This window comes from Vanellus vanellus (genome assembly GCF_965231255.1).
Source record: "Vanellus vanellus genome assembly, chromosome: 19".
NCBI classification, from domain to species: Eukaryota; Metazoa; Chordata; class Aves; order Charadriiformes; family Charadriidae; genus Vanellus; species Vanellus vanellus.
In genome coordinates, this window is record NC_138924.1 from 626238 (window position 1) to 651599 (window position 25362).

The 25362-nt window shown below is 54.8% G+C and overlaps 2 protein-coding genes across 2 annotated transcripts; one reads left to right on the top strand and one right to left on the bottom strand.

Annotated features, from left to right (window-relative positions):
- Positions 1–4133: 4133 nt before the first annotated feature.
- On the bottom strand, positions 4134–5087 carry LOC309679659 (C-C motif chemokine 4 homolog; the record flags this gene model as incomplete). The annotated part of the gene is made up of 3 exons (XM_082493034.1): positions 4134–4221; positions 4538–4652; positions 5018–5087. 3 exons carry the CDS (start codon positions 5085–5087, stop codon positions 4134–4136), a joined length of 273 nt encoding a protein of 90 aa, XP_082349160.1.
- A 9860-nt stretch (positions 5088–14947) lies between these two features.
- LOC309679677 (C-C motif chemokine 4-like) lies at positions 14948–16500 on the top strand (the record flags this gene model as incomplete). Its single annotated transcript, XM_082493052.1, has 3 exons — positions 14948–15020; positions 15805–15916; positions 16315–16500. 3 exons carry the CDS (start codon positions 14948–14950, stop codon positions 16400–16402), a joined length of 273 nt encoding a protein of 90 aa, XP_082349178.1. The 3' UTR covers positions 16403–16500.
- Between the last annotated feature and the right edge of the window lie 8862 nt (positions 16501–25362).

Genomic DNA, 25362 nt, shown 5'->3' on the forward strand with positions numbered 1-25362 from the left:
AAGATCTGCATGGAGTGAGGGTTTTCTAGCATTGCTCAGCTCTAGCAGCAAGGTCAGCTTCAAATAGCTGCATCAATGTTTATCACTGACTCAAAGAAACACAGAATCACAGACTGGCGGGCCTTGGAAGGGACCTTTGGAGATCATCTAGTCCACCCCCCTGCCAGAGCAGGGTCATCTAAGAGCAGGTTGCACAGGAACCCATCCAGGCAGGTTTTGAATCCCTCCAGAGTGGGAGACTCTCCCACCTCTCTGGGCAGCCTGTGCCAGTGCTCGGCCACCCTCACAGGAGAGAATTTTTTCCTCATGTTCAGACAGAATTTCCTGTGTTCCAGATTGTGCCCGTTGCCCCTTGTCCTGTCGCTGGGCGCCACTGGAAAGAGTCTGGCCCCATCCTCTTGCCACCCACCCTGTAGATATTAATCAGCATTGATGAGATCCCCTCTCAGCCTTCTCTTCTCCAGACTGAACAGCCCCGGGGCTCTCAGCCTTTCCTCAGCAGAGAGATGCTCCAGTCCCTTGATCACCTTCGTAGCCTCTGCTGGAAAGGACCCTCTCCAGCAGTTCCCTCTCCTTCTTGACCCGGGGAGCCCAGAACTGGACACAGTGCTCCAGATGTGGCCTCACCAGGGCAGAGCAGAGGGGGAGGATGACCCCCCTCGACCTGCTGGCCACACTGTTCTTAACACACCCCAGGATGCCGTTGGACTTCTTGGCCACCAGGGCACATTGCTGGCTCATGGGCATCCTGTTGTCCACCAGGACTCCCAGGTACCTCTCTGCAGAGCTGCTCTGCAGCAGGTCAACCCCCAACCTGTGCTGGTGCGTGGGGTTATTCCTCCGCAGGTACAGTACCCCACACTTGCCCTTGGTGAACTTCATCAGTTCCTCTCCACCCAACTCTCCAGCCTGTCCAGGTCACGGTGTATGGCGGCACAGTCCTCCGGTGTGTCAGCCACCCCTCCTGGTTTTGTGTCATATGGCAAATATATCCCCTGCTCTGGGCAGGGTATCCCTGGGTGTGGGTTTGTGCTGATGGTGGCACGGGTACTGCTGTCCCTGCTCTGGGCCACCTTCCTGCGCTCCTCCTTTGCAAAACACAGCGGCTTTGAAGATCACCAGGGATGCTTTCTCCATGCACACACTGCTGCTCACGGGCTTTGGAGGCAGCTGTGAGCTGGCTGAAAGCTGCTGGCTGCCTTTGCCTTGCTCGTGCGGGCTTCGTTCACACCTCTGTGCCCGGGGGTGTGGATTAACGAGCGTGCTGTATCCTTCGCATGCACTTTGAGGGCTCCTCTGAGCTGTCACGCGTAGGTGGGTGTAAGATCAAGAAAGACACGAGCAATTCAGGACTCCCCGCAGGCTCCCGGAATAGCGGTGAGGAGTTAGCTGAGGTACCCAGGGTGGGTGTCTGCTGTGGGTGGCATGAATGTGACCCGGGTTGTTAAGGACGTTGGTGCATGGGGTTGTTTGAAATGGGCTAAAACGGTGCATGGGCTGGAAGGTGCTCCCCATATCACCCTGTGCTTTGTGTCCTTTGACAAGAAACCTGCGGGACTGCTCCCAGTGCCACAGGGACAGGCGGGGCGTGTATCCAAGAGGGATTGTGGAGGCTCAAGCCGTTTTGGGATGACCCCGCTGCAGGTGTCCTCCCTCCTGTCCCCTGCTCCTGCTCTTCCCTGGAGTGAGGGCAGCTCTGGGCACTCGGCTTTGTGCCAACCTCAGTCCCCAGGGTGAAGCTACCGGGCTCCAGCACTCCGATACCGGCCTGGCTGGTGCCCAACGGCCAGGGTGTCCTCACCTCCACCTTGGCCACGATGAGCCCTGCTCCCGGAGCTGGCCCTGGGGCACACAGTGCCCAGGGAGTCAGGGCTGTGACCAAAGCCACTGCCCTCACGTGCAGGAGCAGCTCCTTGTCACCAAGGCACAGCCGCCTTCCTGGTGATGTCCACCCGAACCACCCAGCCGTGGGTCCTGCTGGCTGGCACAGCTCTCCGTTTCACTCCCTCTCCTCCTCAGATGCTATTTTAATCTGGGTGCAGTCAGCGCTGTAGCGGGATGACTGATGGGGTGCACGCCGCCCCGTGGGCTGAGGAGCTGGGGGCTGCAATTCCTGAAGTGACGAGGCTCCTGACATACCCCATACGCTTCTTCCTCCCCCAAACACACCCATGTCCCCCTGGTCCCTTCCAGCCCCACCTGAGGCTCTGCTCACTGTGGGGCTGTCACGGTTTGAGAAACCCACAACAATTTTTATCATTTAGACAATTATTCTCTCACCTGATGACCCCTCCCCACTCAGGAAGGGGAATCAGGGAAAAACTAGGAAACACGAAAGTTGAAATAAAAAGATTTAATAGAATAAGACTAAATAATTAACATTAACCATACTGAAGAACCAGTATTGATCCCAATACGAGTATAAAATATACAAGGATTATACTCAGCCCGTTCTATCAGTAGGAAGCTGTGCACTCCCAGCTATGGCTTTGGGAGGAAGGGAAGGGCTCAGGGCTCCGGCACGGGGGCAAGAAGTTCCCAGGACCACAGCTATCACAGAAGGGAGAAAAACTCCTCAGCAAACTTTCTAATTTATATTGAATGTGATGTTCATGGTATGAGATAATCCTGTTGGCCAACTTGGGTCAATGCCCAGATCTCACTCCGCCTCATCCTGCACCTGGTGAGCTCGAAAACATGGAGACCTTGAAACCCACATCCTATAGCTGACTATAAAGTAAATATTTTCACAAAGTCAGACTCTAGAGTCTTCTAAAAATGCAGTCTCCCCAGGCATTAGAAGAGAAATTATTCCTGTGCCGCTCAAACCATGACAGTGGCTCCCACTCAGCCTCTGCTCTCTGTCTTCTCATCTTCACCCCCTCCCCAGGATCACCCTTCCTGCCCTGTGTCTCACTGACATTCGTGTCAGTGCTCCCAGAGTCAGTAAGTAAATGCTGTGTGGGGAGCCGAGTTCCTTACCGGAGCCTTTTCCCGTGGGCTGCCCTATGGGCACCAGAGGTCCAGTCAGGAGGAGCCCAAACCCTTGTTGTTCATCCAACAATGCACGTCCAGAGCTGATCAGAGCAATCTAAATGCCATCAGTGGTGTGGGGCTCCATCTCCTTCAGCTGCGGCAGGAGACCAGCCCCAGGGTTGGGATGGGAGATGTCTCCTTTCAGGGGCAGATCCTGCCTCCGGGCTGGGGTCCGGCAGGGCTATTGTTGGGGGACACTGTGTCTCTGCACAGGCATCTCCAGAGGTGGGCAGGTTTTGGAGGCATAGAGAAAAAACACCTTTTCTCGTAAGAGGGGCACATCTGCTAAGCCTCGTGTCCCAGCTAAATTAGAGTTTAATGATACAGTTCTAAAAATCTCGTAGTGATACATATTTTTTTCCATTCTCAGCTCTGGGAATAGCTGATCCATTTTAGCTGTAGCTCTCAGAAAACCTTCTCCAAAGCAGCCAGCATGTTAAATTCCAACCCCTAAAGGTAACATTTTAATTGACAATAATGGGGCCAGCGATGGAATTTAAGTAGCTGCCAGTAGTCATAATGAGTAGTGATTAAATACTTTATAAAAAGAGTGAGCCAAGCTACTTGAATGTAATCTGTGCCCTTCTCACACCTCCTCTTTCATGGCTTTTCTCTTATTTTGCAAAACAGCACATTCAGATTGGGGAAGCTTGTGGGGGTTTTGACAGTGCAGAAAAGGGAATAAAGAACACGTTACCGCTATTATAATTTCAGCTATTGTCATCGCAAGGAGTAGTAATAGGGGCAAAGTCAGAAAGTTCTTACAAAAATATTTATTTCTCAAAATTTGAATTAAATATTACATCAAAAATACAATTAATTAAATATAGAAAAAAATAACCTAAGCATCAGTCTTCATTTAAAAAAATATATCTATTATGTAACATTCTTATTTGTCTGGAGTGGAGTTATTGCACCTGATCCCTCCCCTATAAAAAATTAAATAGCAAAACACTAAAGTCATATTCTGGAACATTTCGATTTCCTAACTAGCTTTAAATGAGGTTGAAGCCTTTCCAGCAGATCCCACAGCTGGCCGTGGCTCGCTCATCCCGGCAGACGGGGGATGCAGGGCGGGCAGGGTCTGTCCTGGGACCTCAGTTCAGCTCCAGCTCATTCACGTACTGCTGGACCCAGTCCTGCTCGGGGTTGGCGCAGACTTCGCGGCCTTTCTTCGTGATAAACCTGTGGGGTGCAAAGAGGTAAGTTTTCGGTGCAACGCACGGAGGGGAACCTTGCCCCAAACCCAGCCTCTCCCGAGGATCAGCAGAATTTGGGCATGCAGCACATCACACCCATCACATTGGCAGTGGTGGAGCAGGACCGGTGTGAGCCCCGTGTGCGCTGAGCCCGTGAAACATCACCCTGCACCTCTTGGCCCCCCATCCCTCCTGTCCACGGGGCCAGACTCCATGCCCTGTCTTTTCTAAAGGTTTTTTTCCCTCTCTGGACCCTCAGCCCAAAGGGAGAGCCCACCACCGCGTCGGAGGAGAGGACTTACACGACGGCTGGCTGGGAGCACAGGCTGTTGGTCTCATAGTACTCCACCACGAAGCTGCGGGGCAGCTGCCGGGAGGTGTAGGTGAAGCAGCAGGAGGTCGGCGGGTCTGAGCCAACTGTAAAGGGCAAAGATGGTCATCAGCAGGGGTAAGGGGTGGGGACCAGGGGCAGGGAGCTGGGACCGCAGAGCCCCGGATCTGGAAAGTGGGGAGGACATGGAGAAGGAAAAGACAAGGTCTTTCTTCTTCTTCCTTTGATTCTTTCTCTTTTGGATTCACCCTGAGCTGGTGCTGACACAGCCCATGCCGTGCTTTGAGCTGTGTGTGGCAGGAGAGCTCCAATGGTCTTGGAGCACTCACCAGAGGGTGGTCTGACACAGGAAGGGACCCCGGGTGGAAGGGCTGGCAGTAGGGACCCTGCTGCCCAGCAGCAACATCTTTCCTGTCCCCATTTAGAAAGGAAGGAGAGAGCCCAGACTTACTCGGTGCAGCGGAGGTCTGGTAGCAGAAGACGGCGATAAGAATGGCGAGGGCAGCCACAGAAACCTTCATGTCAGCTGAGAAGTGGTGGCTGAAGCTGAAGCAGGCAAGTGGAGCTTGAAAGCCTCTTTTCAGTCTGGTGCTGAGACAGTCATCAACTCCCCAATTTATGGGGTGAGGACATCCGTGCAGTGGCTTGCGTAGGCATGGTGGAATTTCCCCTAGAGAAGAGGCTGCTCATGGTGCAGTCTTGTGGTGGAACAGAGCAGCAGCCCCAGCCCCGGAAGGGCGATGCTCCCCCCTCCATTCAGAGCCTCTCCAGTGATACAGGATATGAAACAGTCACCATTGCTATTTCTGCTTCTTTCATGCATGTCCCTTAGTAAGAAGTTCCCCTGTGGAGGTTCCTGCATTTGTCAACAGGCCCCTCTTACCCAACCTGCCCAAGCAGCTTGGAGGCGAGAGTGCATCCTTCCAAGACCTGTGCAAATGGGCTGAAGACCATGGATGGGATGAAACCAGTTAGGGACAAAGGAGCTGAGGTCTCCTCTACCCTGGGCTGTCTCCCTCCCACATCTGCACAGCCCATGTTGCCCCAGTAGCGGGAGATGGGAACCGTCACCAGTGGGCTCCATGTCCTGTACATGCTTCACTTAGTCTGAAGGGACTGAGGGCATGTCCTGCAGCTGTGAGGGTACTGCAGGCTCCAGCACAGGTAGTGGTGGGTGTGAAATAAGAGTCCCAGAAGCTGAAGCACTTGAGTTTCCTCCTCAGTTTAAGGGAAGGAAGAGCTGAGATGTGGCATTATGCCCTGGAGGTGCCTGCCCCACTCTAGGTCCTATAAGGAGACTCTAAATGACCGATCTAGGTTAGACACTTAAATTTCAGTGGCTACTGATAAGTGAGGACTATCATTGCTGGGTATGGAGATGAAGAGAGACAAAAGAAGTATGGAGACGTTGACTCTGACCCTGAAGATGAGGCAGGAGGGGCTCCAGGAGCAGGGCGAGGAAGAAGACGCTATAGCTGAAGACCAGGAGCAGGATAACTGGAGGACGAGGGCAGAAACTGGGATTTCTGGCAAGAAAAGAGTATCTTGTCTCAGCAGAAAAGATAAAATTGTAATGACCACAGACAATGAGGAATGACTATTTTGTATGGAGAGAGTAAGAGCTCACAGCTCTCTGAGGGCTGGGCAAGGACTGTGACCAGGGATGGCTCACGGGGAAGAAGTCACTAGCCTACATATGGACTGCCACAGAGGTCTACCAAACACAGGAAGTCCTGGCAGGGAGGTGATGGATGCCCTGGGAAGAGCTGAGGGCTGTCCATCCATGACAAGGTGTTCCTAGAAGGACATCTCTTCTCAACAGAGGCGCAGATGCATTTTTGGGAAATGTCTCCATTTCGTTATTTTCAAGCTATCACCAAGTGGTGATGTCTTGGTAGATGCTGCCTGAAAGTCAGTGGAAGGACTATAACATAAAGCGGAGCAACCCAACCGCACCACCAGCACCCCTACCACAGCGCTGAGCACTGACTCACCGTGTTTCTATTAAAGGTTCCCAGATATCGACCCAGGCGCTTTCTGTAAATAACATGGTGTTTTCCAAATATCACTCCGACGCCGCATGGTGTGCATAGCCCTCCACCAGCCGCGGCTGGCAGAAGGGGAGGCAGGGCAGCCCATGGCTGGGCTGGCAGGGCTCTGGGTTGCCCTGCCTCCCCTTCTACCACCCACAGCAGGTTAGCTCCATACAGGTTAACTGCTCTGCTCCGTGCGGGTAGAGAGGGGTCTGGAGGACAACATGGACCTGGACTTGCACAGGAGAAGTCCCAGAGGTGGCCCACTCTCAAGGAGGCTTCTTCTTGGAGCCGTGGTTGTGTTCCTGCCCTATGCCATGGCTGGGGAGGGCAGATCTACCCCATGGAGCAAAGGTGGCACTTGCCAAGCCGAGCATCGCCTCCTTCCTGGCCACACCACAGCCAAGCTGGTCCCCTCACCATCTTTTCCTTTTCCATCTGCGGAGTGGGGCACCCATCAGTTCAGACCCCACTCCCCCCTCCACTTCTCAGCTTGCCTGTCCCCAGATATCCTGGGAGGGTGAGGGGAGAGCCTGCCTCTGCAGGCAGCGCGCCCAGCCAGGCTGGAGGTGGGAACCCAGCATTCAGCCAGACGCCAGCTGGACCAGAAATCATCTCTGAGCTAGCGTCAGCTTCCTTGGCTCCTCTGTCTTGTTGCTCAGGGAATATAACTTGTAGATGTACGTAAGAGCGTGGTTTGCCTCTGAGCTGTTCCCTCTGATTGTACCTTCAAGCATTCATGGGTCATGTCTTGAGATCTGCCACCTACAGCCATCTGGTCCTGTCCTAGTCCCAAGGCACACGATGTGGGTAGGGCAGGCCAGAGAAATGCCATTTATGGTGGAGAAATGTTCTGATAAAAAACAAGTTTCATTAAAACAGAAGAATTAATTGGAAATCCACATCGATTATTCAAATGTTTTCAATGAGACACTTTTCTGTTTCAGGCAGCTGCAAACCTCCCTGCCTTTATACATTTGTTGGCGAGCAGATACCATATTATTTTGGACTGTCGGCGACCATTTTTCAATTAATTAAAAAAAAAAATTCTTTAGTTTAGCTGAGTCAGCTTAAGGTCAGTTTAGCCTAGATAGTGTGTGTTACTGGTGCCAGGCAAAGGCTGAAACTTTTCTACTGCTGAAAGCCCAAAATAACCCCAAAGTCAGGGTGTTTGCTCCCTTGCGGTTCTGTTTTTTTCCTCAGAAATCTGATAAGCTGTAACTCTGCCAGCTCTTTGCAGGCCGGCTAGAGATGGGAGGCTATAGTCATATCAGTGATGCCCTGGGATGTTGCAACATGGTTCTAAAAAACGTTTCCTTACCCACTCGCCCTGCATTCCAGTCATGATGAAATGAGAAAGTAATTTCTTCTAGCTCTTCCCCCTTTTAGAAAGAGAGCATGCTGCATGTCTCAGATGAAGGACCACCTAGCCCGGGAGGTGCTCTGAGATGGAGAGATGGCCACGCAAGAGTGGCCAAAGTGGGCTGGAGCATCTCAGGGGGAATTAGGTCCATAGAACAGCAAAATGGTGGTGTAAGATGGAAGTTTTCCCACTGTGGCTCCAGGTGGTTTCAGGATTCATGACCCAGCCTGTGGTCTACCCTTGCCCCCACCGCCAGCAGGCAGTGCTTGGAGTCAGCAGGACAGGCCGTCTGAGGCAGTCTGGCCAATTTTGTAACAATTTACATAGAGGGATACGATAAAGCTTTTCTGGAAGCCCCCAAAAAATCCCAGGAGAAAGTGCTAAGTAAAACAAATGCCCAAAATAAATTTGGTGATAGCAGAAATATGGAAATTCTCGATTTTGAATGAAAGGGGAACCCTGAAAAGAAACGGTGAGACTGGATGATGTAAGTTGCTATTTATAGGGGGTTCAATGCTGAGGAGTCAGGATTCGCTCAGAAAAGGAAGTACTTAAAAATGTCCTGAGTTCAGAAACTGCCTCTAGGACAAGCTCCGCTTCCACCTACAAGTCTCCATCCTGCCCTGCTCAGAGCTCGAGCACTGGTGACTTCCCATCAGTGTCCAGAAATTTCACCCCCACCATTCTTGACATATCTGGAGAAATGTTGGAATTTTTCAGATGACATCATGTCCTGGAACTGGCTCCAATGGGAACCTGTGTGCGTGGGAGTGACTGGGAACCATCTGTCTCCACCGCTCTGGGTGAAGGGGAGAGCGCGGCCATCCCGGCCGGGCAGCAGGAGCAAGTGCCGGCCACCGCCGGCCGCGCTGCACAAGAGACCCCTTCGTGTTTCCCCAAAATTGTGTCACACCAGAAAGATGTTCATAGCTGATGAAAAAAAAATGTATCTCATTAAAGGTTTAACCTTACTCCGGCAAGGGCATTTTCTGAAAAAAAAATCCCCTGGGGAATACTGTCACTTTCTAATGGCTGATGCCTCAATTTTTTCCTCACGTTTCTTTTGATACAAAACAAAACGAAGAGGATTAAGTGTATGGTATTTCAAAACAAATTAAAGGGGAAAAAAAAGCGCCTCCTTGTTCCACACCCCTCTCCATCCTTGGCATGAAAGGAAGAGAAAGAAACAAGGAAAACTTGAGTTTTACCAACTTTTTGAGCCTTAGGGAAGCAGCTGTGGGGCCATGCAGTTGTGGCAGTCTGAGTGCTCACCCCAACTGCCGGCTCCGGGGGCTGCGGCACCCTCAGCATCCCTCAAGCTCTGCAAATGCCTGGGAGGAGGAGACAAAGTGTCTCCGCTGGGCTGCATCTTCTGCTCTGGAGGACAGCCCACCTCACTCAGATCTTTGGTGAGTCCGGAAAGAGCAAGGAAGAACCCAATGAAAATTCAGAGCCCTGCTAGGATGGAAAACAAAACCAGTTTATGAATGAACCCACTGGGCCTTGTGTGCTCATCATAATCAAGCAAAAAGGAAAGGAAGCAAGCCACACATGGATTGTTTTCATTTTCATTCCTGCCCCTGGAGCCCAGCTCTCCAGGAGGTCTGGGTGGGCTGGCTGCGGGTGGGCTGGCTGCGGGTGGCCTGCGGGACGCCGAGCGGGATGCCGAGCGGCCGGCTGCACCCCGCGGGTGCTCTGGGGACGGCCGAGCACCACGACCCTCCCCTGCCCACCCAGGGGGCTGAGGCCAGGGTTAACCTGCAGACTTGTGTCAGGGCCGTTGCCACAGCTGGGGGACTTCCCTATCGTATGGCCCTCGGACCTCCTGAAGCCCCCGTATCCACCAGCGCTGGTTTTGCGGCGTGCTGGCGGGGATGTGCCTGGTGTCGGTCCCCCTCCCCAGCACTGAGGGGGTAGGAAGCCCCAGGGGAGGTGTGAGCCCCCTCTGCCACAGCGAGGTGTGAGCTTTCCAGCTGCGGCGGTCACGCACGGAGACGGGCAACGGAGCTCGGATGTTTACTACCCTCACGGTTTATTCTGGGCTCGCTGCAAAGCTGCAAACCACTTCCCATGTGTGGGGGCTGTTTGGAGGTTAGGGTGCTCTGCATTGTCTCTCTGAAGCGCAGGGTCCCATCCTGCTCCCCGTCACGCTGAGGCTTTTGCCACCCCAGATGGGCTTGTGCCCTTCAAAAAGGCCATTGTCCGGCTGCCCTGGCCGGCACGGGCTCTGCCTGGCACCCGCATACCCTGGGGGGATGGGGGGGGCTCGGGGAGCTCCAGCACCGCTTGCCGGCGTGCCACGTCCCTGCAGCCTCCCCGTGAGGCCTCTGACATCCTTCGGGGACTGTGCAGAGAGGTGCAGCCACAGGAGGGACTTGCTGAGGACGGTTTGGGAGTGGGAGCAGAGGGGAGCTGGACTTGGTCAAGGATCGCCTTCGCCCCAGGCTGCGAGTGGAGGGACAAGCACCTCCCAGACAGAGCACCCCACACCCAGAGCTCGCCTCCGCTTGTGGGCTTGTGGGCAAGAGGACCACATGGTTAGCAGGAGTGATTGGGACGGGATGTTCAGAGAAGGCTCCGGGGAGACCTTAGAGCCCCTTCCAGTGCCTAAAGGGGCTATAGGAAAACTGGGGAGGGACTCTCGATCAGGGAGGGGTACAATAGGACAAGGGGGAATGGCTTTAAACTGGAAGATTCAGATGAGATATAAGGAAGAAATTTTTCCCTGTGCGGGTGGTGATCCCCTGGCTTGGGTTGCCCAGAGAAGCTGTGGCTGCCCCATCCCTGGAGGTGTTCAAGGCCAGGTTGGACAGGGCTTGGAGCAACCTGGGCTGGTGGGAGGTGTCCCTGCCCAGGGCAGGGGGGTTGGAACTCGATGATCTTCAAGGTCCCTTCCAACCCAAACCGTTCTATGATTCTATGAATACCCCTTTACCTGCTCCAAGGTCCTTCTGGTGGTGCTAAGGTGCCAGGGCTGGGATGGTGCAGCCCCCATGGGTGACCTGTTCCCCCAAGGGAAGGCAGACAAGGCTTCCCCATCACCCTGGGGACAGCCCTCACCACCACCTGCATCGCTATGTCCTGGGGGTACGTGCTTTGTGACCTGTGGCTCTTGGCAAAGGCAGGAGTTTGGGGGGGGGGGGGGCTTGAAGGAGTCCCAAAGCCTCTGGGCTAATCCTTGTTGCCACCCGTACCAGCGGATGAAGACTCAGCACCCACTATAACATCCTTCCCTACAGTCTTCCCCTTTGAATAATTTCAGCTTTCTTTTTCTTCCTGCGCCCAAACAAATCTCATGCCCCAGTCTGGGTGAGGTTAAAATGATAAAAAATGGCTCGTTTCCAGGAATAATAAAGGAAGCTTGAGAGAAGTCAGCTTATAAACACTTGAACTGCAGGAACTGTGAGAGCAGAGGGCTCTGGGATTTGACAGAGAAGCGAAAACCGGTGCACAGAAACAGCAAACCGAAAACAGAAGCTGTCCTTGGAGGCGAGGGAGGGCGAATTGCTGCGGGAGCCGCCTGGCCAGAGCCCGCGGTGGGGCTGCAGGCGGCCACTGGAAGTGGGAGCCCTGCGGGAGAGGGTCAGCGGCGCAGCGCAGCCGCTGGGGAGGGAGGGGAACCCCCAGTTCCAGGAGGCTTCTCGGCCCTCCGTGGGAATTGCCGTCCCAGCTGATAAAGGGCAGGTTTGTAGGCGCTGATCGGTTTGTGCCGATGACACAAGCAAGAGACGGCAGCCGCAGCGGCTCTTTGGAGAGCCTCCTCCTCCTCCAGCCCTGTCAAATTCATTAGGAGCAAATGACGGTTCCTTTCCTTCCACTGACCATCTCGGGCCGTCCAGATAGAGGACAGAGCTTCCAGATGGACAGTCCTTCCAGATGGAGGACAGAGCTGCCTGATGTCACATCACACCCCCATCGCACCTCCCCACCACCCCTGGGTGCCCCGCGCAAGTGAGCGAGGTGGCACCACGTGGTGCTTGCTCCTTGCAGGCAGCAGGCTGGCGAGCAGAAGCTGTGAAGTTGCCATGAGCAAAGCTGTCTTTGGCTGGTGTTAGCCACAAAGCTGTCTTTCTGTAGCCACAACCTTTCTCACCCAGCAATGCAGCGCTGGCAGCGGGCGTTTGTCATTTCCCCGCGCACATGCCAGCATGTGAGTTGCAAGCACAGAGGAACATAAAACTCCCACTGTTGGTTTCTGCATGATTTATTTCCGTGGCAAAAAGCCATAATTTGGTTTTGCTCTGCAGCAATTCATCCGAAAGCTGGAGCCACTTCTTGTTCTGCCACGCACCTCTGCCCAGAGCCGCTCAGACTCACCCAGGGAAAGCAGAGCTGGTCCTGCCGGGGCTTGCTGTGAATCCAGCAAAATCCAACACCTTCCCCGGTACCCGAGTCAGGACTTATAGAGTCTTTGGCCCCAGTAAAAGCGCACCCTTGGCCACACTGGTGATGCCTCTGCCCGGCTGCAGAGCCTGCAGCCTGCCAAGGCCGACAGCACCGGCATCCTGGGTTGTAATGCAGGATACAACCCCGCAGGGAAGCAGGAGTGCAAAAGACATCCTCGCCGGGGGAGTAAGTGTGCGGGGGAGCAGATCGTCACCTCTTGTTCAGGGGCCTCGAACTTTCTTTCTCTCCCTGCCAAGCACAAGCCGATTTGTGAAGGATGGTGTCTCCACTGCCCTCATTTACAGCTCCAGGCCCTGGAACCCACCCACAGGCTGAGCATCCTCTCTGCCGTGGAAGGGGGCTCAGACCGCAGCTGCACCCCCAGGCTGCGGCAGGACATCAGGACATCCCAGGTCCCCCCTGTCTCTGCAGAGCTGCTGCTCTGCCCCCCTCCCCGGTCAGGAGCTGCCCGAGCCACTGTACCACGCTGCCAACCTGCAGAGGCTTGAAATTCTCTCCTGTGCCAAGCAGGTTCTCCACCACCCGTTTCTTACCTTTTTGGCCAGAAAATACATCTTGGACTCAAAGGAGCTTTTGAAGAGTGCTGTTCGAGCTGGCGAAATATCTCCGGTGTGGCAAACCGCCTCTTCCAGCAAAGTCCCCGCTCCCCCGAGGGCTGAGGTTGGGGGTGGCAAAAGGCACTCCTGCCTGCAATGACCCAGTTGGACTAGATGGTCTCTAGAGGTCCCTTCCAACTCTGAAAATTCCATGATTCCGTGATTCCGTGACCCTCCAAAGTAGGGTGAGATCCTGCAATCCAATTGCTTTGAGGAAGCCTGTGGCTGTTAAGGTGACTGTGAGTAACCTGCAAAGATGAGATGGTTGGCTTGGTGCATGAGGTCAGAGCAGGGGATGTTGTTTATTTTGACTCCCATAACATCCTCATAGGCGAGCTGGCAAAGTATGGATTAGATAACTGGCAGTGAGAGGGACTGAGAACTGGCTGAACGGCTGGGCTTGGAGGGTTGTGATCGATGGCACAAAGTCCAGCTGGAGGCAGGTCGCCAGTGGGGAACCCCAGGGATCAATACTGGGGCCAGTGCTGTTTAATGTATTAATGACCTGGATGATGGGACAAAGTGCACCCTCAGCAAGTTTGCAGATGGCACAAAGCTGGGAGGAGTGGCTGACACACAGAAGGACGTGCTGCCGTCCAGGGGGACCTCGTCAGGCTGGAGAAATAGGCTGGCAAAATCCTCATGAAGTTCATCAAAGAGAAGTGTGAAGTCCTGCCCCTGGGGAAGAACACACCCAGTGACCAGTATACGCTGGTGCTGACCAGCTGGAAAGCAGTTTGGCATAAAAGGACCCGATGTCCACTCCTGGTGAACACCAAACTGGATGTGAGTGGCAATGTGCCCTTGCCACAAAGGTGGCCAACAGGCTCCCAGGCTGCATTAGGAGGAGTGTTGCCAGCAGGTTGAGGGAGGCGATCCTTCCCCTCTGCTCAGCACACTCCTGGAGTGCTGGGTCCAGTTCCGGGCTCCCCAGTATGAGAGACATATGCACACACTGGAGAGAGGCCATGAAGTTGCTTAAGGGATAGGACCATCTCTCCTAGGATGAGAGGCTGAGAGAGCTGAGACTGTTCATCCTGGAGAGGAGATGGCTCAGGGGGATCTTGTCAATGTGTGTGTGGGGAGCAAAGTAGGTGGAGCCCAACTTGACTCAGCGGTGGCCAGCGACAGGAGAAGATGCAACGGGAAATTCTATTTAAGAATATTTGTCACCAGACAAAACTTTATTACTGAACACCGAAACAGGTTGCCCAGAGAGGTTGTGGAGTCTCCATCCCTGGAGGTGTTCAAAGACCATCTGGACATGGTCCTGGGCAGCCTTCCCAGCTGACCCTGCTTTGAGCAGGGGCTGGACAGGATGATGTCCAGGGGTGGCTCCAGCCTCAGTTCCTCGCTGGTCCATGTTAAGCCAAGCACTGTGGGACTGGTGTGGGCAGAGCGCTTTGGGTAGCCCAGAGCCCCCAGTCCAGGCACCTCTCAGCTCCCTGTGCTGCAGTTCAGCAACCTTTGATAAGCACCCGACACATCACAGCACGAGCATGGTTTGGAGCCTGCCTGGTTTTGAGGTTTCTTTTTCCAGGGTTGCATAATCTTAGGCAAACATTCTGCCTTTTGCTATGCAGACTCACAGGGAAAATCCCTCCAGTAGTTTAGATAAATAGTTCTCCTCTTTATGGCCGTGCCACTTGGCACATTTTAGTTTCCTTTTGATTTGCTGAAATCGAAAATGAGCACCGAGTCAGAGCTCAACATACTTGGCTCCAATGTGAACTGTATCCCATTCTTTCTGGTGTTTTGTTTTCTTTTTTTTTTTTATTATTCTTTTTTTTTATCTCCCCTAATTCCCTTTGGCTATTTCACTTTCCTGACGTCCTCTGTCATCATTCTGGAATTTCCACTGAGGCTTCTCCTGCTGCCTCCAGGACTCCCTATTAAAAGGGAGCTGAGTCCAGCTGCTGCAGTCTGAGCCGCATCTGCCAGAGCTCCTGGTCCTGCTCCGACTGCCCTCACCCAACGGGAAGATGAAGGTCTCTGCAGCCGTTTTTGCTCTTCTCCTTATTGCAGCCTCTTGCTCCCAAACTTTCTCTGGCCCAGGTGAGTCCTGCTTTTTCTTTTGTGAAGGAAGAACAGATCTGAGCCTTCATTATCTTTTCCCCATTGAGCTCCCCTGGCAGATAACTGGGAATTTTTTCGCATTTGTACCACTCTCCACTCTGCACTGAGATCATGTGGGAAGCCCAGAATTAGAAAATCATCCATCCATCCATCCATCCATCCATCCATCCATCCTTCCATCTATCCATCCATCCATCCATCATCCATCCATCCATCATCCATCCTCCATCCATCCATCCATCATCCATCCATCCATCATCCATCCTCCATCCAGCCATCCTGGGCTCAGAGTACTTATTCCTGGTTATAGGGTGATGAGGCACTGGAACAGGTTGCCCAGAGAGGTTGTTGAGGCCCCATCCCTGGAGGCGTTCAAGGCCAGGCTGGAGGTGGCCTTGGGCAACCTGGACTGGTGGGAGGTGTCCCTGCCTATGGCAAGGGGGTTGGAACTCGATGATCTTCAAGGTCCTTTCCAACCTGAACCATTCTATGATTATAGTTTAGGGACTTCAGTCTCTGCCCTGGGGCTGGGGGAGGTGGAGAAATGAAGCTCTGAGCAACGACTGGATGGGAATCTCCCCCGGTACCTGACAATACTGTTCCTGGCATTGGACCAGATGATTCCCAATGTCCATTTCAAACTTAATTATTCCCTAATTCCTCGCTCCCTTCCCTGCCAGCACGGCTCCGCAAGCTGATGGGCTGGCTGCTCCCAACACACAGCCCAGCACATGCTCACTTTGTCTCTCCTCGCCTCTTCCAGCTGGATCCGACCTCCCAATCTGCTGCTTCTCTTACACACACCACAAGCTCCCGCAGAAGCTCATCCTGCGGTATTACAGCACCAGCACTAGTTGCACCCTGCCGGCCATCGTGTAAGTACCAGCGCTCGCTCCGGGGTGCAGACAGGCTGGGGCAGTGCGGGGACAGGCGCTGTGGGGTGTGTGTGTGTGAGTTACCAGCTCTGCAGGGCGGCTGTGGGCATGGGGGTCTGCAGGAACAGAGCGAGGTGAGGGGAACCCCAAGAGGAAAGGGTTTGCAGAGGGACTGCCGAAGATGCTCTTGTGGGGACGCCCAGGGATGTTCCTGCAGGAGTTGAGGAGGCAGTGTGGGAAAAGGGGTGGGAGTGGGGGAAATCACAGCCAGACGCTGGTTCCAGCATCGTGTTAGGGCACAGGGGACAACATCTTGCAATGCCCCAAAGCTGGGGTCCAGGCTTTCCTGGGATGCAGGTCTGAGCAGAGATCTAATATGCCTCATCCCTGTTCCACAGGTTCATCACAAAGAAAGGCCGCCAGGTCTGTGCCAATCCCAGTAACACCTGGGTTCAAACTTATCTGCAAAACTTGAAGCAGAACTGAGCAAAGCAAGATGGCAAGACAGGATGCTGTTGTCATGCATGAGTTGCGTCATCTTGAGCTCCTGCGATGGAGGAGGACACCGGGGCAACAGGAGCTGCACGAGCCCTGCAGGCAGCTCCAAGGGACTGCTGGAAGGGCACCAGGAGACACCTCGTGTTGGGGTGCTGCTGCTCGTGCTCGGCTTGCACGGACCAGTCTGCAACCTCATCCCTCTGCCCTGACACCCCTGCCCATGACCTGGGAAGGCCCATGGGACTGCACCTCTATTGTTCTTATATTATTTAAATTATTTAAGAAATTATCATATGGGATAGGCAATACTTTTTTGTGTAGATAACAATGCTATTTATGGGAGGGTGGCTCAGAGTTTTGGCGTTGGATGATGGGTGACCCTGGCTTACGCGTGTAAAATCATGATTCTGGAGAATAAAGAATTTGGACAAAACCTCTGTTTTTTTCCCTTTATGTGACTCTGTGTGGTGTTCACCAGCGCAGAGGCAAAACCTCACCCTGAGCCTATCTGCACACTCTATATGGCATGTGATGATGGGAAATGGTTTGGGGCAAAACCATAAAGTTTCCATACTGCAGACATATGAATATCCTCCGACACCTCATTGCCCCACCACATACACCCCCGCCTCCCACATCCTCTACAGAATTAGACATGTTAGATACGGGCCTTTTACATACATGAATATGCTCTCCACACACCCCAGGGACATCCCATGTGCTTGGATTGCTGCTCCCAGCCCCACACGCCGCACCAAGGGCTGGTCCCTGGGTGCACTGGGTGTGCAATGATGGTGTGTGTGGTGATGGGACACGTTGCTGTAGGGGGCAAAATCCTGCCAGAGGGTTTGAAGCGGGGAGCAGGGAGGGTGGCTCACGGTCGGATGGGAGGAAGCAGAGGGCACGGAGCTGCCACGGTGCTGGGGCTGCCCTGGGAGCTCCTGAGCTGCTCCTCCACTCTCGTGCCGAGGGTGCTGCGGTGCAGAGCAGGGCCAGCAGTACCCACCCCTGCTCGCCATTTCTGCCAGCTCGGCAGCAGCGTTTCCCAGCACAGAGCCCACAGGCGCCCACACGCACGCTGTCAGCGGCCCCGCGGCATCTCTCCTGACACGTATCTGTTCCTCAGAGACACCACCGCATCTCTGCCCGCCAGCCCCCATGCGCAGCCGGGTCCTGCTGAAGCCGGCAGTGCTCCCTGGAGAGGGGCAGGGACCCCCCCAGCTTGCTATCTGACCATCCCAATGGGGGTTGCTCCTCACTTTCCCACCTGTAAAACAACAAGAAGGGTTCAGCTATGCTGCAGGGGTAAAACAGCCACCGGCAAACCTGCCGCAGTCGTTCCCCAGGGTCCAGCTTTGCACGGGAACGTGAATGGGAGGGAGCAGGTCCCAAGGGTAAAAGCACAGTGCTGGGCACAGCTTGCCCACTGCAACCGTGCTCAGCACTCCTCTGCTTCTGCACACTGAGAAGAAATGCCCCCAACAGCACGGTCACCCAGAGCCGACCTGGCTTTGCAGCTGTACTGTTCCAGTCGGTATTTCTTCTTCCTAATGCAATAAAGGGCCTCTCTGTTATTGTTTCATTATTTCCTGCAGCTATAGATCAGACTTGGCAGCCCCGAGGCTGGGAAAGCACCTCCGCGGTGCCTCGTGATTTCCCGGCTGCAAAGCTGGCTGCAGGCAGGAAGGTTCACAGGGCACCCAAGGAGCAGCATCCCAGCGAAGGGCAGACCCAGCCCAGGCACCGTGCTGTGTCCCAGGGGATGATGCTGGTGATGGGGGACCAACGCAGAGGGCTCCTCTCCAGCTCCATGGGGATGGCTCCTGACCGCTCTGCTGGGAGAATGATTTGGGAAAGGCACAGGCTCTCCCTGCCCGTGCTCAGCAGGGTCCGAGCAGAGAGGGTCAGGTCCAAGCAGGGCCAAGGTGGGTCAGCATGTTCACAAAAATCTTGTCCCACTCTATGGCCAGGGCTTACCACCAAGGGGGAGAGACAGAAGTCTGCAGAGGAGTGTATCCTGAGCAGGACTCCCCCACTGTGCTGTGAAACATGGGAGCAGAGAGTGGCCACCGCACGGTGGGGTGGAGGGACAGGAGCTGCTGCCCGTGGGCGGACGGGTGAGGAGCCTGGGAAGGGGGTCCTCGGGGTGTCCTCTACCCCCGACCCCCCCACGCCTGCTGCACGGGCAGTCGCCTTTTGTGCTGAGAAGTTGCCTTTGGTGCTGCAGAAGAACAGCAGGAGCCCAGAACAGTCCCTGATGTGGGGCTGCGCATGCTGCAAGGGGACAGAGGACAGACGTCGTGGTGAGATGGAAGGCTGAGGGGGATCTGAGGTTTGCACCAGGCCCGGGGGGCAGGGGACAGGCTGGAGAGGCAGGAGGACTCGGTGCTGCAGCTGGCTCTTCTCCGGACAGTCCCTGGCTGGGAGCCCAGGCACGTGTAGGAATTTCCCTCGCCAGCCTTTCTGGTTTCGTTTTCCTTCCTGAAGCTCCAGGAGCAGCAGTCAAGCAGGGAGAGATACTGCTGAATCCAGGGGATGTGTCAGCTGCTCTTGATGGTCCTGTCTTGAGGCTTGGGGGAGACCCAGCCTTTCTTGCCAGCTGCACAGGTATCTGCAAGAGTTGGCTCAGCCCTGACACCCTTCTCCATGTCAACGCTGACAGCCCAACACTTCCTTTCCTGCAGGTTTCTTTGCTCTGCAAGCAGTTCAGGGACATCTGGGCTGCAAAATGGGGTGTGAGTTGGTATGGGCACCATCATAAGACTGCAGGTATCAAGTCTCGAGACACAAGTCAGGAATCAGCAAGGCCAGATGGTTCACCAGCCACACCTGAGCCAAAGAACTGAGACCCCAGCGGAGAGGCAAGGGAAGAGTTTAGCTCTCCAGTTGCCTGCTGGAAGGTGACCATCACTCAGCCATCAGGCTTCTCATGTGCTTACAGAGGTGGACAAAAGGCAAGGACAGCTGCTCCCATGGGGCCTGGCACTCTGCTGGACCCCACGAACCACAGGCTTTTCCTTCACTGCCTGCTGTGGCAGAAGGCACCCACAAGGTCAGAAGACCCTCATGGTGCCATGGATAAAGCAGCCGATAGCCTGGTTCTCTCTGGTCTTTTTGAGAGCTGTGGCTGTCCCCCTTCTCCCAGTGAAGCTGGGAGAAGCCCTGGGAAGGGAGGTGAGCCACGCAGACCTTCAGACCCACTGCCTGTATTGTCTCCCTGCTGGACCCTGTTCTTAACCCAATTCAGTAGCTGCCCCTCATCAGCCCCTGCGGGGCAGTTCTCACCTCCTCTCCCTCTCAGCCATTCTTCTCAACACAAGGAGTCCAATTATGGTTATTTCCACCCGATGTTGCTGAAGTACCTGCTATATTAAGGGATGGACATCCTGACGCTACCTCATGGCTCAGTGTCTTTGAGTTCTGCCTTTCTAACCTACACTGGCCATGTTCTGGCAGCTTCACATCACTCAAGAGGCCTTTCTCCTTTCTCCATTTGTACGTCCCATCACTGGTGCTTCCTTGTGGTAGTGGTGACTGAAGGGATCAGTACTAAGCACAAACATTGTCTGTATGCCTGCTTAGCTCCTGATGGGAACACGAAGGTCTCTCTGGTTGAACCTTGTTCTGTGTTGCTGCCCTCTGTTCCTAATCTTGCTCTGCTCCAGGTGAATCCACCTCTGTCTTTGGGTTGGTTTTTCCTCTTCTGGAGGAAGAACAGCTCATGATGATGACCTTTAATGCCTGAGGAACAGGCATGATCTGCTCTGACTTGTTGGTCTGGAGCACGGCCTGCTGGGAGTGCTTATTCTCTGCTGGTCGCACACATCCACGTTGTGTCCTCTTCTGGTCATATGGATTCAGTCCTGCACCCCAAATGTCTTCCACCCATCCCTGACACAGCTGTGTGCTGCTTCACACACACTTGACAGAAGCTTTCCAGGAAACATGTGAAGGACTATTTCTACACCACCAGCAAATGCCAGCAGCCAGCTGTTGTGTGGGTACGGGCTTTTGCCCATGCAGGAAGCTTTTGGCTTAGCCCCACAAATCTTTCTCCCTCTTGGGACCAAGAACAGGACTTGTCAGGGTGTTGTCTGGGATTGACCATCACTCAGTCCTGGCAAGGAGAGATGCTTTCCAGTTGCAAGGAGAAGGCTGAGAAGGACCTGCCCACGTTGATGCTGGGAGGAGCCGAGTGGAGTGAGGATGAGAGGTTGTTTCTGGTGTCTTGTGGATGCAGCCGCCCCATCATGGCTGAGAAAGTGCTCCCAGGAGAGGTGTTTGGTGTGCAGCAGAGAAATACCCAGAAGGTGCCTGCCCCAGGAGACATCAACCACATGCTCTGCGGTGGCCACGTGGATCTGTGGTCTGCGGTCCTTCTCCCTGCCTGCAGGAGCCAGCAGCAAGATGAGGCAGAGCCAGAAGTCTGGCCCAGCGACCTTCTCCAGTTTCTCAGCACCTCCCCTTGGCTGGCTGCCCCCACACCAGAGAACGGTCACAAAAAGGACATGGTGTGACTCTGCAGCTCTGCGGTGGTGCATCCCTTCCCCACCACAAAGGTTTTCTGGTCCTGCCCACTTCCCAGCTTCATCACCAGGAAGAAACACCCTGACCCTGTCTGGGTGAACTTTTTGGGGACATACTGCGATGACCACCCCTGCCTGTCCCCCAGTGTTCCAGCTCTGGCCCCTGGCAGCCCAGGGCCAGCCCCAGCTTCTTCCACTCCTCTTGCAAAGGAATGATTTTGGTGTCACGGACCAAAATCATCACAGTCCTGTGGGTAGGGAAGTGGGATCTGTGGCCCCAGCGGTGAGTGCCGGCCCCATCAGCCCACATCACCCAACCTGACTCTGCGAAGGCAAGCTCCTGCCTCAGTTTCCCCATCTGTAAGTGAGGGACAGCAATGCTTAAAAGCTTTCTGTGAAGTGCTCAAGGAGCTGCTGTAGGAAAGCAAACCAACATGAGTACTCTTTGATTATTCTCATGTTCAGGAAGAACTGGCTGATTTTTACACCCCTTCCCTGCTTCCTTCCTCTTCCGGGCTATGTCCCAGGGTCCCCCTGTCTCCTGCCACCACAGGCTGTGCCAGAGCTGCTTTGCGGGGATGCAAACCAGAACTTTGTCCCTCTACCCTCCCACTGAGCTACCCGGCCAGCCTGCAGAGCCTCTGGGCTCCTCTGAGAACTACTCTGGGGCAGCCTTCTTCTACCTTGAGGGAAGGGGCATTTCAGGTGTGCTGTTAATTAGCAATTTTCACCCTTATTCTGTAGACATGGTTTCACTCTGTCTCTTAAAGACATAAAAAGACCTAAAGAATAAAGCCGCCTGCTCATAACGCCTGTCTCCATTACTGAGCTTGGACATTGACGGACCTCCTCCCTGATGCACAGGCTTCCCCTTTCCACCCACCCCCAGCAGACCGGTCCTTTTGAGACCCCACAAACCCTGCTCTCCACAGCCCAGACCCCTGGATGCGCAGGGGAAGATGTGAGCCTGCTGTGAGTCCCAGTTTGGGATGGAGCAGGGCCCTGGCTCCCTGTGGAGCACATTGTCCCCCATCTCCTCCTGCCAGGTCTCTGTTCGCTCTGCAAGGATGCTGTTGGGGTGGGCTGTGGGGCAGCACCCCTGTCCCCCCAGCCCCTCTGCCTGCAAATCCCACTGAGCCAACAGGGCCCTTCCCATCCCAGACCGAAGCGCTGGGATCCCTTCCTCCACTGCATCCTCCCTTTCCATCCTCTGCCCCTGTCCTCTGCTCCCAGCCTCCCAGCTCCCCGCCTCCTTTCTCTCTGCATCTCCTTGATGCCCCGTTGCCCTCTGCACCCCAGGGTGCCCTTCACCCACCCCACGGCACCCAGCTCCGCTCCCATACACCTTTCCTCCCCATCCCCAGGGACAGACACCATCTTCTGCCTGGGGCTGTGCCACCTTGTGCCCCATCACCAAGGATGTGGGGCCCTCTCCATCCCTGAGAGCCCCTCCATCCTTTGGACCACTGGGACCCCCTCCATCCCTGGGACCCTTGGGAAGCCCTCCATCCCTCGGCCCCTTGGGATCCCCTCCATCCCTGAGACCCCCTCCATCCCTCGGCCCCTTGGGACCCCCTCCATCCTTTGGACCCTTGGGACCCCCTCCATACCTGGGACCCTTGAGACCCCCTCCATCCTTCGGACCCTTGGGAACCCCTCCACCCCTGAGACCCCCTCCATCCTTTGGACCCTTGGGACCCCCTCTATCCCTGGGACCCTTGGGAAGCCCTCCAGCCCTTGGACCCTTGGGATCCCCTCCATCCCTGAGACCCCCTCCATCCCTGGGACCCTTGGGAAGCCCTCCATCCCTTGGACCCTTGGGACCCCCTCCAGCCTTCGGACCCTTGGGAACCCCTCCACCCCTGAGACCCCCTCCATCCTTTGGACCCTTGGGACACCCTCTATCCCTGGGACACTTGGGAAGCCCTCCATCCTTTGGACCCTTGGGACCCCCTCCATCCTTTGGACCCTTGGGACCCCCTCTATCCCTGGTACCCTTGGGAACGCCTCCATCCCTGGGACCCTTGGGAAGCCCTCCATCCCTCAGCACCTGGGCAGTAGGCAGGCAGGCACCCTGCCAGGATGCAGGGACAAGGTCAGTTCAGGTTGTGGTACCAGCTCTCAGTGCACAGATATCCCCAGGCTCCCTCCGCTGCCTGCTCTCGCTGGGAGGATGCTCCGACAGGTCAGCCTGACAGAGCAGGGTCCACCAGCGCTGCGAAGGGCCCTTGCTGACCCTGACCTCATGGCTGGGGCAGCCACCTCCTCTCTGGGGACTCCCGTCCTGGGCACTGAGAGCCTCGCCTGCGCCCCTGGGCTCTGCAAGGTTTCTGCACCCACTCCCCGCACTGAGGCAGGGATACTGTGGAGAACCCCAGGAGCAGTGAGTGAGAGCTCTGGCCTCGGCTCCTGCCAGGAATAGAGGCTTTGAGGCAGTTAATAAGGAACTGCAGTAGGAAATGCTGGTTAGTAAACAAGGAGACCTGTGGAGAGGTGGTGGTGAACAAGGGAAGAAGAGAAGACAACCTGAACGTTTGCAGACCACCATGGCACCAATGGGTGTGGGGGTGTTTTACGGACACTATATCTCACACTGGCTTCCTTGCCCCTAATTATGGGGGATCATTTGTTGCTAACAATGAGGGGGGGTGGGGGGTGGGTGGGAGACCTCGGCTGGTCCGAGGGATCAGAATGCAAGTTTAACATTGACCTTGAGCAGATACCCGTGTACCCTTGAAGAGACTGGAGAGTCCTGAGAAGAGCTGAGCAAAAAAGATAAGGGTTGGCAAACATCCTGGCTCTGACCAGAGCTTGAACAGCGCGTGATCAACAATTGTATTGGTTGGCTGGCGTGTGGTGTGAGAGCGGATTGGGCAAAAGTAGAATGGTAGAGTGTATGCATAGATAAGCATCCGGGTAAAGGGATATAAAAAAGCACTGCTTGTAAAATAAAGAATTGGATTGCTTCAACTTGATGTTCAGTGTCCTGTCCATCTCTACGACGACGGGGGGGAATTAATTCCAGGGGTGATGAGTAGCTGATCTCGTGGGGGAAAATGTCCTGGGAGGTGAAGATCTGACATGCACAAGTGGGGATACTCTCGGCCGAGGGGTGATACAAAAGCTTCTGAGCTTTTGCTTCAGACAGCTCTGATGGAGACAGCCCGGAAAGCAAAGGTCCCCATCCCCCACACAGAGCTTCAGTGGCAGTGAGGTCAGACCCGCAGTTTCATTCTCTACCCACAAAGATATCAGCTAGTCTTAAATGCAAACCATAGGCTGATAAAGTGCTTTTGTCAGTTTTACTTGGTGCAAAAGATCTCTTGTGCTTTTTAAACCAAATTCAGGTTTTCTTCCCAAAGCAGCTGAAGATCAGCGGGTAACTGGTGTCTCTTCTTTGCAGTAGGACACTAACGGAGCGTTCCCAGAGCTGAGCACAGCTCAGGCTGCGTCTGTCCCCAGAGGAGCCTGTGCCGGGGACGTGGTCCCGGCTGGCCAGCCCCTGAGCCACCCTCCTTCGAGCTCCCCGCAGAGACGCTGCTGCACACCCACCCGGCGACCGCCGGTGGGTCCAGCTCCACCAGCTCCTGGCTGCTTGGCTGCTGGGGGAGAGGGCTGGCCCCACAGCAGCCCAGAGGCTGGGAGGGAGCAGCCCCGGGAGGTGCTGGGGTTGTGATGGGGCTGCTGCTGCGGTGCCGGGAGCCCGGAGGCGATGCAGAAGGGCAATTTTTTAGGGCTAAGGAGGCTGGGGCATTTCCAGCTGGGAAGTTGGGGTTCTTCCCTTGCCTCTCCCAAAATGGATTTAGTGGTTTGGTTTTGTTTTTGTTTTTGTTTTTTTTTTTCTAGGCAGGAGGGGAACAACCTCTTGCAGAGCTGACACAGAGAGAAAAAATCTTTATTCTTTGGCACCAGCAAGAGACAGAGTTTTGCAAACAAGGCTGAACAATGTGGTTCCACAATAAGCATCCTGTAAATAACCAGCGTACCGCTCCCTCCGCTAAGGAGACAGATCTTACTCACAGCATCTACCGTACCATGGCAAAATTCACCCAGTTGACTTGGAAGTCAGCTTGGGTTTACATGACAGAGTTCATACCTATTTTTGACACACCACTTCCCACAAATAGCTCTGGGGATAAAACCCCCCTCCCATTCTAGCAGCAGAGGCAGAAGGAGGGGACAGCAGGCTTCGCCAAGACGGGTCTGCAACACCAGAAGGTCCCCAGCATCACAGCTGCCAGTAAGGGTGGATAAATTATCATGGATAAATGACACCTTTGCAAGACAAAAGGAACTTCAGGGGTCCCAAGGTGGCTCAGCAGGTCCTAGTGCTCAGCAGCAGGATTTCTAGGTCTGTGCCAAGACTCTGCTGGATGGTCTTGCAGGACTTCTCCAGGGCAGAGATCTCTCAGCTCCCAGCGC